This window comes from Lycorma delicatula, chromosome 3, assembly GCF_047948215.1.
Source record: "Lycorma delicatula isolate Av1 chromosome 3, ASM4794821v1, whole genome shotgun sequence".
NCBI lineage: Eukaryota > Metazoa > Arthropoda > Insecta > Hemiptera > Fulgoridae > Lycorma > Lycorma delicatula.
The window spans coordinates 186,349,339-186,362,326 of record NC_134457.1 but is presented as its reverse complement, the minus strand read 5'-3'; the positions used below and the strand labels follow the sequence as shown (position 1 = coordinate 186,362,326).

At 27.2% G+C, this 12,988-nt stretch overlaps 1 protein-coding gene across 1 annotated transcript in view; it reads right to left on the bottom strand.

The window, feature by feature from the left end:
- Positions 1 to 12,988, bottom strand: part of LOC142322288 (protein DOP1 homolog) — a 236,467-nt gene that overhangs the window by 198,827 nt on the left and 24,652 nt on the right. The window contains exons 4-6 of the mRNA XM_075361200.1: positions 9,881 to 10,046; positions 3,875 to 4,064; positions 2,248 to 2,423 (exon numbers count right to left, since the gene is read on the bottom strand). Of these exons, the coding sequence (XP_075217315.1) occupies positions 2,248 to 2,423; positions 3,875 to 4,064; positions 9,881 to 10,046 (532 nt within the window). The remainder of the gene's footprint in view (positions 1 to 2,247; positions 2,424 to 3,874; positions 4,065 to 9,880; positions 10,047 to 12,988) is intronic.

Sequence of the window (12,988 nt, the reverse complement as noted above, 5' to 3'; positions counted from 1 at the left end):
TTTTTCTTTGATCCCAACTTATAAAAAATTCTTATAATTGATCATATACCTACACGTCATACTATAGAACCACAACTCATCACTATTATATTTAGATTTAAAAATTCAATACAATTGAATATCCTTTCTAGTTACTCACATACTAAGCAAACACTCTTACTTAATTTCAATTTCAATTTTTATCAGAATGAATATTTTCCTTTTCAATTTGAGCAAAATTATTTGAAAATAGCTTCCTTTTTCTAGCAGAATACAATATTGTTGATATTCTAACCAAACAAATATATATATATATACAGCAATTCATTCACATGATGCTGGGCACAATATATTCTACATTTTACAGTAAATTTTTATTTTAAAGACAAAATTTGAAAATACAATTAAAAGAATAAAAATGTAGAAACATGAAAATTAAAAAAATGATTATTGTGTGTGCTGTAATATATCTATCAAAGGAGCTGTAAACAAATACATGCAAAACATAAACATAATGAAGGATATCCCTTTGAAAATACAACATTCAACAAATCAAAATATTCATATTGTACTCAATAAATACAATATAAAAGTCTTCCTGAAAACTATTAGCTGACAAGACCTACCACAGTGCTGGAGTTTGTACAATATATAGACTAACATCATCTTGGGTAAAAAATCCTATCTCTTTATTACAAACATACTGAAGGGCTATAAAGCAAAAATAATACATAAAACTAATTTCTAACTTGCGTGAAAGAAATGCTTGGTTTCTAAACACTATTTGACTTAACATATATTTTCACATAGTAACCACGAACTTTTAACAAGAATCGTATTAATATTATATCAAATAGTCATACTTATGAAAACTGTGAAAGGTAATAACTAAAAGTTATTACCTCTCATAAGTTATTACCCAAGTTATGAAAGGTAACTAAAAAGAAAATATTCAATTATTTTGCTCCTAAATTTTTAAACCAACTTTTGATATTATTGCAAACTATGACAAAAAACTATTATTTCTGGTTTTTTATGAGCAACACTATAAAATATATAACAAAATATACTATCGTCTTCAATAATAACTACTTTATAACAGCTGTGTTGCGCACATTAACTAGCACACATGTCCATGATTAGAAATAAAACTAATAAATTGAGCATAAACAGAGGATTGTGGAAGTGTTAATGCTAATTTATAATTAATCTTAATTTTAAACAGGCGTATCCAAACACTAAAACAATAAGTAAATCTATTAAGATTATTATATAATTTCTTTCTCTAACATTATAAAATATAAAAAAAATTTTTCTTTCCTCATGATCAGATCTTAATAATATTAATTTCTTATTACGTACAAAACATAATCTCACACTATCTGTTCATTGGAGGTGTTATTTTATTCCTAGAGGGAATAAAAATCAATTTAAAATAAATGACCCTCTGTCCAACTGTTCTGAGGAAGAAATGATCATTTTCTTCAATTTATAAAGAGATGAAACTGGCAGAGATTATTTGTAGAATACAATACCAATATAAAGAAATATTTTTAGATGGAAGCAAGATCTATGAGTGGACTGATCACTTCAAAACAATGATATCAAAGAGGTTTAATGATCTTGGTAATCTGTGAATTAAAACTGATAAGATTGTAAATGAGCTGAATATAAGCCATGAATTGGCATTTTTATCTAGATTTAAAATGTTCAAACATATTTACTTGCTGGGTTCAACATCAACTGAAATAAATTTATAAATAGAAACCTTTGGAAGGTAAGTTTTTAAAATATTATGGAGATATAGGAGGCTCATTTCTAAAAAGAAAGACAAACTAATGAAATATGGTTCCTAACCTGATTCAAACAATTTTTGTTTTTTTTTGGACAATGAAAGAGGAGTTGCTAAGAAAACACTTTTGTTCAGATGAAGATAGCATAAAGTGGCCACACATCAAAATCAAAAAGTTTCATTGAAAGTTTGTTAAGGGAATATGGTAAAGTAGGAAGAGATTATGTATAAAAACAATACAGATTTCATTTATGCAAGTGCAAAGAGAAATATTGATTTTTTTTTATAAAACTCAATATTTACTAACCACTACAAATAACTTACATTGTTCAGTGAAAACAAACCAATGTTCAGCCTCGCCACAATATTCAGACAGGCAAAAGATTAATTTAACACAACCAACTTTTTTTTAATTCACCTGAATAGTTTATAAAACTTTCAATTCTATGAAATTGCAGATATAAACAATTATTTACCTATTTAGAGACATGTCTCTGCGCAGTATTGTAGACAATGCAGCAGTTACAAGTCGTACCATATCACAGCGTAACAGTTGACTATTATGCATTGGAAAACCAACCAAGAGTAAATCCAAAGCACATCTTTGTACAAGAACACTACTATCTTCTACACATGCACACAACCCATTTACCTAGAAACATGAATATACAGTAAACTTGATGCATTTAATAGTTTAATAAACACAATATGATATGATATTGAAAAGTTTTATAAAGTTTAAAAGAATTGTACATTAAAACTTAATTAACACATCACCATCGCCAACGTCACCATTATTATTATTGCTATAACAACATGCAACTAGGTAAATTAAAGTGACAATAAACATAATCTATTATAGTATTGGTTACAAAATAAAAAACTATCTTTAAAGATTATGCCTTATGGGCAATTGATATAAAAAATTGAGTTTATTATTTTAAACCAAACCTTGTTTTTAATATTAATTTTCAAACTTTTAAAGAAAACCAGTAGAAAGTAGACCAAATTACACAAACATAAAAAGTAATACAACTTCCCTTTTTTTACAGTAGTGCAATTTCAATGTTGTATATCTTAGTTTAGCACATAACAGATTTTTCCAATGGTAACTTCTAACAAAATGGCCATTTTAAAAAAAATCCACATTAAAGAAATTGACAGTTTCATAATATCAATAAACAACAGACTGTAAAAGAAAGAGGACTCTCTATTAAAATGGGTACAAATTTCAACTGCCTCTAACAAAATCATACGCTCTACCCAGCACTATAGAGTGAAGCAGATGTAAGATGGCGTGTTACATTTTTGCGCTCTACTCTATGCTTACATGAAGCAAGTGTACTCTTTCTTTAATAACATCAGACAGGATTATCATCCATTCTATAAAAACACTTCTTTTCTCAGAATTTTTCTTCCTATCATGCTTTTAACTGCAGTTAATACAATTAACTTAATTATGTTAATGGTACTTTGGTAATAGTCCTCCATTAAGAAACAATATTGGTACAATAACAGTATGGTTAAAACACATAATTCAGCACAAATATTTTACATTTGTTCTTCAATGTATCTAAACATTGTTTTTTTATGTAATCTTTTAATGAAATAATGAATTAATGAAGTTGTATTACTAGGTAAACAAATTAATAACTCAGTATTTATTATTTTTAGGCATAATTAGCTGTAATTCCTATAAATTTTTCAAAGTTTGAAAAATTTGTAATTTAAATGCACTATGTACTTTCACACACTATTATAATAAATTTTATTTAATAATAATTTTAAAAGTTTTAATATTATTTTGTATAATGCAAAGTTCTTATACACATAGATAACTTATAACCATTTATTAAATAAACAACAAAGGAAAGTAAAAAGATTCTGTGGTATGAATCTCAATTTTTTTCATTTAGTAGTTTAACTCTTAAAGATTATTTTAAAAAAAGCACAAAAGACGTAACATATACTGAAGCATTGATGTTACAGCGTTAGTTTTGATTTTTTATGGTGTTAAATAATAAATAATATTTCACAATTAGTATTTAACAACTAGAATAGTGACTGCCCACTATGATCAGATTTATATGAAATAATACCAACCATAATATCAACATTTGTTCCCATCATATGAAGCTGATCTTCTGTCGAAAGTCTCTTATCATAATGAGCCAATGCAAATGATATTGCTGGAAGGCGGACTGCAGCATTTGATGCAAGGCAATCCCACAAACATCCATAAAAATGACTAGGTCCTACTCCTTCGGAAACTTTTTCTAACAGAGAATTTGTTCTGTCAAAAATAAGAACTGAATTCAGTATTATATCAAACTATCACAAACTATTCATATAGTGATTTAATAAAATTATTTGTATAGTAACACAACAAAATTATTAATAAAACAATATTTCCAGTTTCATTATATGGGCACAAGACAGTAATACTGATAAAAACAGAAATTTTTTTGTTTCTCAAAATGTTCCACTGCTAATATTACCTAGAAAAATGTTTCCTACAAAATATGAATATTCTCAAGCAATTATATTTTACCACATATTAATGAAAACAGAGAACTGGAAATAATATTTTCCTTGAGTTTGACTTTTTAAAGAAAATTAAGAAAATTAACACTATTAAGTCTTACTAGAAGGTCTCACTAGTTATGGTAAATTTTATTAACTATTAACCCATACAATGAAAAATGAGTATTACACCTAATGAATTACTATTACTGCCAGAGTTTTCTAGACACATTTTTTTAAATATTCTCCTTCCTCCATTGTTGATTCATTAGAATAAATCATAAAATTGAAAAAAAAATTCCTGAATAAAATATTTTTAGACTATTCAGTTTTTCAGTGATGATGTAGGATAATGGAAATTGAATAAAATAATTCTAAATTTATACAATAGAGAAAGTATAGTAATAATCTATAGATAAGTGGCACTGATCATCAGAGTTTAGAAAGCATAAAGCACAATAATTCTACCTGAGGTGTCTGAAATAGTTTCGGCAATGTTTACAGTACAGTGAAGGGAACAGTTTAAGATAACTTGATATTGCATGTAGCAAGAAGCCAGTCACCAAACCAATAATACATACCCACTCTGCATGAGAATTGAGCTTTCCAATCTTTGATGAGTAATAATTTGCATAGTAATAAAAAAGAATCGAATCAAGTATTTGACTATGAATAATCCCTTATATGGAACTGAGTATTGATGAAACCCATACTACAGTCTTTGTTTCAGTATATGAAAGCATGTCCATTTTCAGTCAAGAATAAAAATATGATATATTTCAATGTACAATTACATCATGTCTTGTTTTGTCTCTTAAATTTTGCTGGTTAAAGACCTACCACAATGTTCATCCTCTTCAACACTTCTATAGCCATCTCTAAAATATTTATGTCACTAAAAACTTGAATTTGATTCATTCAAACCCATAGACTGTAAATTTAAGTGTGCATCTTTCAATTTCACCAACTTTTGACAAAATAATCTGATACAAATTTTTTGATCGTATTTTTTACACATATGACCACTGTAATGAACATATTCACAAATGTAAGACAAAACACTAGTGATCACACGGATATTTAGCATCATGCCAATGCATAGTAGGTTCCAGCATCTACCTCTGTCCAAGCATTAGATTGCACTGCCCAGTTCGGGATAAATGGCATCATGTTACTTTTTAATAAGAACTTGTGGTTATCTATATTTAATAACACACAGTTTGTGTGTGTGTTCATGCACGCACATGCGTACATGCATATGCATGTGTGATATGCTGTGCATGCATGCACTTGCATAATGTGATGTACATGCATGCAAATGAGCGTGCTTTTTTTTACGATATGAAAAAAATGTTATTAGATTTATGTTATTAAATGTTATGTTATTAGACTTATGTTTATGTTTTTACAGACAGTATTTAGCTTCACTACTGATACTAAAAAAAACAACAATGGTATTGGTTAGAGAGAGCACTTTTTTCTACAGGTTTTGCAAGTATTAATCTGTTTATGGTGAAACAGTCAAGGGTTACATCGGTTCTGAGAATGTTAATTTTTTTAACTGTGTTTTAAAATTGAACAAAGAGAAAAAACTGAATTTAGAATAAAATTAGATAAATAGTTACTGAAACATTTAGCAGTAAAAAGTATTTATTAAAACTGTGTTTGAGTAGCAAATAATTCAAAAGAAGGGTCAGAATCAGTAGAGGAAAATGAATGAACAGATCAACTTTCAACTTTCTAAGAATAATAACTACTGGAACAGATTTAAAACGCTTCGGCCAAATATCAAACTGTGAATATTTAGATGTAAAAAGAAATGATGAGAATTAATAGGAGGTAGAACATAAAATTTATAAAAGATTTGAAGAAGAAAAAATATATGCATGTTTTTCTCTTAACTTGTTAGCAATGATGACAAAAAAAATTGCAAATGATAATTACATTAACTATGTAAAGTATGTAAGCTATGTAAACATGCAGTTTACATAAATATTTACCAGAAAATCAGTCTAAACAATCAATTTTAAAAATATGTGATAATGTAACTGACTACTTGAATTCATTGCATTAGGACTGAGTTTATGGGAAATGGGTTCTGGTTTCTTCTGTTAACAATGCACTAGCAAATTCTTCAATCAGTGTTTCCCAATTTTTGAAAAAATAAGGAATCTCAACCACCCTACTTGCTAGATTTAGCGCTGGTTGACTTTTTTTCCATTGCAATACAATAAATAGATGAAATTTGAATGACCAATCGATCTAAAAGACTGTAAAAAAAGAGTGGAATTCGAAAGAAAGGGATAATTCAAGTATATTCAATTTACTGTGTAAGCAATGTAAACAATGTACAGAAGTAGCAGAGACTACAATGAATAAATATTTTTTTATTTACTTGTTTTTTTTTAATGATAATATAATTTTCACTCTCTGTATAATATATACAATAATTGGAACAAAATTCTTGTAAATATTTGTAAGGAGGGTAGAAAGCAGTTTATGGTAGTGAAACATGGAAAACATGAAAAACAGATACAAAAAAATTGAGGCCCTTAGAATGTAGTGTAACAGGAAGATGTTAAAGAGCAAGTGGATCAATAACATTTTTAAAAAATAGGTCTTAAAATGAAAAGTAAAAAAGAAATTTATGGCAGAATCTTGTAAAAAGACAATGTAGATGGTGAGTCATTAAGACATCTCGGCTTAGTTAATTTAGTAATAGAAGGTGGGTCAAAGGTAAAAGCTCTAATAGAGGAAGACAAAGATTGGAAAATGTAAAACAGATATTCAGTAATGTAGGATGTATTAAAAATGTTATGGTCAAATAATAATTGACATACAAAGTAAAATTAATGAGAATAGCATGAAATCAGTCAACTGAATGAAAAAACTGCCTAAGAAATGATATTAACGGTATGTTTGACACCAAAGGTATGAAGAATCTGATACATTTCATGTACCAATAGTAAATGAATTTTTACCAGAAAATCAGACTCTAAACAACCAATTTTAAAAAAGGTAATAATGTAACTGACTGCTTGAATTCATTACATTAGGTCTGAGTTTACAGGAAATGATTTCTATTTTCTTCTGTTAATAATTAGCAAATTCTTCAATCACCGTTTCTATTTCACCTCATTATAGTTGTCATTAAGAATTCCATTTATTATAAGATTTAGAAGAATTTTACCAAATAAAATTGTTTATTAACCCACTATAACAAGGTCACATGATTTGAGTCACAATGGGTAACCTAATGGGCAGCACGTAGCTGCCAGTAGTATGGAAACGCTAAAGATATTTGTTTTTCTTTCTAGAGATCAATTCTTGAAATTCAATTAACTGTTTGGAAGTCACATTATTCCATTCATTTATAGTAGTCATAATCAAATCAGATTACTCAATTATTTACATTCAGAGAAATCTAATTTATATTTCTTCATACTCTCCAACCTATTCAGCAGTAATAAGTGTTTATTCGTAATCACTAATGTGATTAAAAAGCAGTCCAAAGGTATAGTGGCCACATCATACCCTTGTGCACTACTAGCTGAATCATGAAGCAGCTAACCAAGAATGATGATTGGTGATAAACAATCACCAAGTGATAGTTTTTCCTATCAGTATAAGTAATTCACAAAAGAAAGTCATCTATCTTGATTGTAATGATATAAAAAAGTTTAAATCAGAATTAGATCATAAAAAACATGATCTAGAAGTTCATTAATATCTAAAATTGATAAGATATATCAATTAAATCAGTAGATATATCTAGATGTATCTTAGATATATCAATTGATATATCCATCAATTAATTGATAGTTTTCTGATAATCAATTACCTTTTTTTAATGCTGATCTTCATTTTGTACAATATATTTAGTAGTATTTATTATTAGTGAATTATCAGATATGATACAGTTAACAAACTAAAAAATGACATGAAAATAAAGCTGCTCTATATGATTAATCTTAAATGATTCAGTTATATAAGCTCATTCAGGTATGCAGTTAACTACTTGTTAATGTCCTAGACAGGCCACTTAAGTTTTAGACAAAAATGTTTTTCTCCAGTAAGAGTGTACTTTGTAAATTACATAAATACTGTAAATGATTTTTAATTAAAAAAATAATGATTAACTAAAAATAATTGACTACGTACTAAGTCACCTTATGTGACCTGAAGCACCTCAATGACAATATATGGCTAAATAAATGCATTGCAAACTACTTTCTCATTAATTAAAGCTGTTATTCAAAATAATGAAATAAAAACTACACATTAAATTTTATAAAAAAAATTTCATTATGATAACTATACTATCATACTGTTAAACTGTATTTTACAGAATTAAATTTAATGGCAAGAAATAATATGAACATTGCTCATAATTATCTCAACCATAACTTCATTATTATTTTTATTATCATTACCTCATAAAAATACAGCAAAAGAATTAAATGAAGGCTTGTTCCAATGAAAAAGATAAAATTATACCAATACAATTCTAATAGTGGTCTGTTTTATATACACACACATAGACAAAAAATTAACTCTACCATTCTATTTTAAAATAAACAATTACTTACAATAAATCAATAATTAAAGGTACTGCCAAAATATAATATCGCAGTCAGTATATTTTCCAAACTGAAATCTACAATAAACAAATATTTTATAGGTTTAATCAAAATTCCGAATGCACAATGAATTTATTTGATATAAATTCTATAAGTAAAGAGACAATCTTTATTTACTAACAGCCTCAACTATGGAAGAATGAGAACTTGAGACTGTATCAGTTAGAAAAAAAAGAAGATAATGGAACATCTCACTAATATGAATTGGGCGACAAAATAATTTATTTAAAAAAATGAAATAAGAAAATAATAGAACAAATAATTTTCTTTTTTGTTGTAAAATGACTTTTTTAAAAGTTAAACAATTTTGAGAACCAAGAGCAAGAAATAAGTGGTTTAAAAAATAATTAACTAATAATAATTAGAGCCATAAAACATCTATTCCTTATCTTTCACCTGATAGTTTCCTTACAGTTCACCTACTAAAAACCTTGAAAACTTTTATTTAGATAAACCAGTACTATACAATTAATTAACAGTGCAAGCTTAACACACCAGGCACAAGCACAATAATTTTAGCCACATTCAACTAAAATAAATGACTGAAAACATTCTCAATTAAAAGTATCTATTACAATTTACATTGTTTATCTAAGAATGTAGTAAATTCTTAAAATGGATGCAGTAAGTCTAAAAAATATAGAGTAGATTTTACTAACATAAGTTTATTTTATAAGGCTGAATAATAAATGTAATCCATAATACCTGTGAGTGGGGGGAACCCCAATATTTAGCATAGTACTAACTGAAAAGCATGTAAATTTTATATTCGTATGGAAGTATTTCAAGGGGAGACTATTTAGCAAAAACATTAGGTCAAACAGAATATAAACTGCCTTAAAAATAGATTTTATTACACTGACCAAATAAAAAGATTGTTTAAATTTGAAAGAGAAAAATGATAATTTTAAATAAATTAATAAGTAAATCTAAACACATAAGCAACCTTTCAAAATGATCAGAACCCTCCTCTAATCCAGGCAAGACTCCACTAAGAAATCCACCAAGTCCAGGGCCCAGACGTCTTCCAAGAGGTACAAAATGAGTTTCATACACAGTTAATAAGGAAGGTCGAACATTCATAGCTGCATGACCTAATAAAGGAAACAACCCTAAAACAAAAAGTAAAAAAACAAAATTTAATTGCAGAATTCAGAAAGTGAATTTAATGTTAAAGAAAAAGAATAAACTACATATCCTTGTAAAGAAAATATTTACTATAAACTTTTATAATGGTGCAAATAAAATTAAGGTAAGAAATCAATCATTTTCAATGGTGAAAATATTGTTTAAAATTTGAAGCATTAACAGGCTCGGAATTAGAAACACATCTGTTACATCTACTATCACTAACTTTTATACTTTGCCATCAAATACTTTTTAAATGAAGAGATGGTCTCTCCACCACCACAACTTTTGGAAATATGGGACATATTATATAGTCTTCTTTATAAATTAAGGGTTATAAATTAAGGGTTATAAATTAAATGAACAAGTCATTACCATGTCTCTGTCTCCAATCATTAGTGTTATATGATCTATTCAAAACATATTTCTTTCGGTGTTTCTATCATAATTTTATTTTACTAACATCTATAAATAATTAAGCCTACTTTGTTTTTTTTTTTTATTAATTTATTTACTTATCATACATATTCATCAAATTTCTAATTTTTTTATTTTTTATTTTGTCTTCAGTCATTTGACTGGTTTGATGCAGCTCTCCAAGATTCCCTATCTAGTGCTAGTCGTTTCATTTCAGTATACCCTCTACATCCTACATCCCTAACAATTTGTTTTACATATTCCAAACGTGGCCTGCCTACACAATTTTTCCCTTCTACCTGTCCTTCCAATATTAAAGCGACTATTCCAGGATGCCTTAGTATGTGGCCTGTCTCTTCTTTTAACTATATTTTTCTAAATGCTTCTTTCTTCATCTATTTGCCGCAATACCTCTTCATTTGTCACTTTATCCACCCATCTGATTTTTAACATTCTCCTATAGCACCACATTTCAAAAGCTTCTAATCTTTTCTTCTCAGATACTCCGATTGTCCAAGTTTCACTTCCATATAAAGCGACACTCCAAACATACACTTTCAAAAATCTTTTCCTGACATTTAAATTAATTTTTGATGTAAACAAATTATATTTCTTACTGAAGGCTCGTTTAGCTTGTGCTATTCGGCATTTTATATCGCTCCTGCTTTGTCCATCTTTAGTAATTCTACTTCCCAAATAACAAAATTCTTCTACCTCCATAATCTTTTCTCCTCCTATTTTCACATTCAGTGGTCCATCTTAAAAAATTTCTAATAAAAATAACAAATATTATTTGTTACTTTATAAAATATTATGAATTTTTTTATTACTAAAACAAAAACTAATAATTTTATTTTGTACTTAATGATTTAATGAAAATAAAAACTATTATAACTAATTCTTACATTTAAAGATTACTGAAATCTGAGAAAAATTTTGTGATTATATTATTTTGTATCTGACAGTTTACTAAAAATGTAATATAGTGTTCAAAAGTATTGAAGCAAAATGAATTTTACCTAAAGGTAAATCCTATTCTTCTCTAGTTAAACAAATAATGACGTAAAATTATGATGAATTGCTTTTTTATTTATTATGTGGTGGATGAAACTGGGAAAGAATCCACTCCCAGCAAAAAATTTATTTACTTTAAAAATCTGAATAAGACAATATCGAGCCCCATCCCAAAAATTAATTTTATTAGAAAATATCTCCACAACCTTTTCACTTTACTATTTGGTTTGTAACACCAATTTATAACAAAGCCAATGTAATGTCTGACAAATTTTTAAAGTTATTCAATCAATAAACTCAAAACTAAAAGGTTAAATTTTTAAGTATTCTTTATAAAAATCTGACCATCTAATTTACAGCAGTTTACTCACAATTCATCAACAAATATTTAATCAGAAAATAGTCTGAGTTCAGTATCATGAGAAAATTACCATCTTGAATAAAGAGAATTTTGAAAATTAAAAATCCAATTTTATGAGACTCATAATGTTCATGAGATATAACATACATCCAAAATACCTACAGGCTATTACTTTAATAGCTCTAATATTTACGACATATAAGCATGGACCAATAAAATAAAACCCAACTGGTAGAGAAAGCAGAAACTTTGTCAGCGATCAAGAATTCATAATTTTTATTACAATGTATCTCATAAACTGTAGCTAAATGAAAATGGAGCATTGATAGTCAATGTCAAATAATATTTAGACAAATACAAACACGAACCTAATTAAGGTAACTTACTTTCATTTGTTTACTCATTATTTTTCTGCTTTAATGAATGCAGTAGATTAAAAATCTAACATAAACTATTTTTATCAATTTAAATGTTAAATTATTTAAAATTTAAATAATTTAAATTTTTATTATTTTTTTAATTTTATTTTTACTTTTAATTTTAATAATAGATCTTACTTGGACACAAAAAATATGAACTCTTTTGTTCAGATTTATTGATTTGATGCACAGATTAATAATGGTAATTTTCACTGTAGTTAGTAAAATAAAACAGATTAAAATAAAGAAATAGTATTGACAATTAAATTTTAAATAATCAACAAATAAAAGTAATTATTCTTTTAATGATATACTTATCAGTACATCAGTTATTTAAAATAATAAAAGTGCCGTCATTATGTGCCACTAATCTTCCCTAATTATCAAATACAATCATGAGCACTATATTATAGTTCCATAAAGAAACCTAAGTTGTTTTTACAAATAAATTTTAATTAATATTTGTAATTTTAAGTAATAAAAACTAAATAAAGTGTTTCTGTTCATGGATGGATATGCATAACTGTGCACAAATATGCGCGTGTGCAGGCGCGCGTGCACACACACACACACAGAGAGAGAGAGAGACAGAGAGTGAGGGAGGGAGACATAATATGAAAAAATATATATATATCACCATGTAGCTAAGTATAATCTTGTGAATAATATTTGTAAATAAAATAGTTTTTTTAAAGTTACAAGTTCAGAAATAATA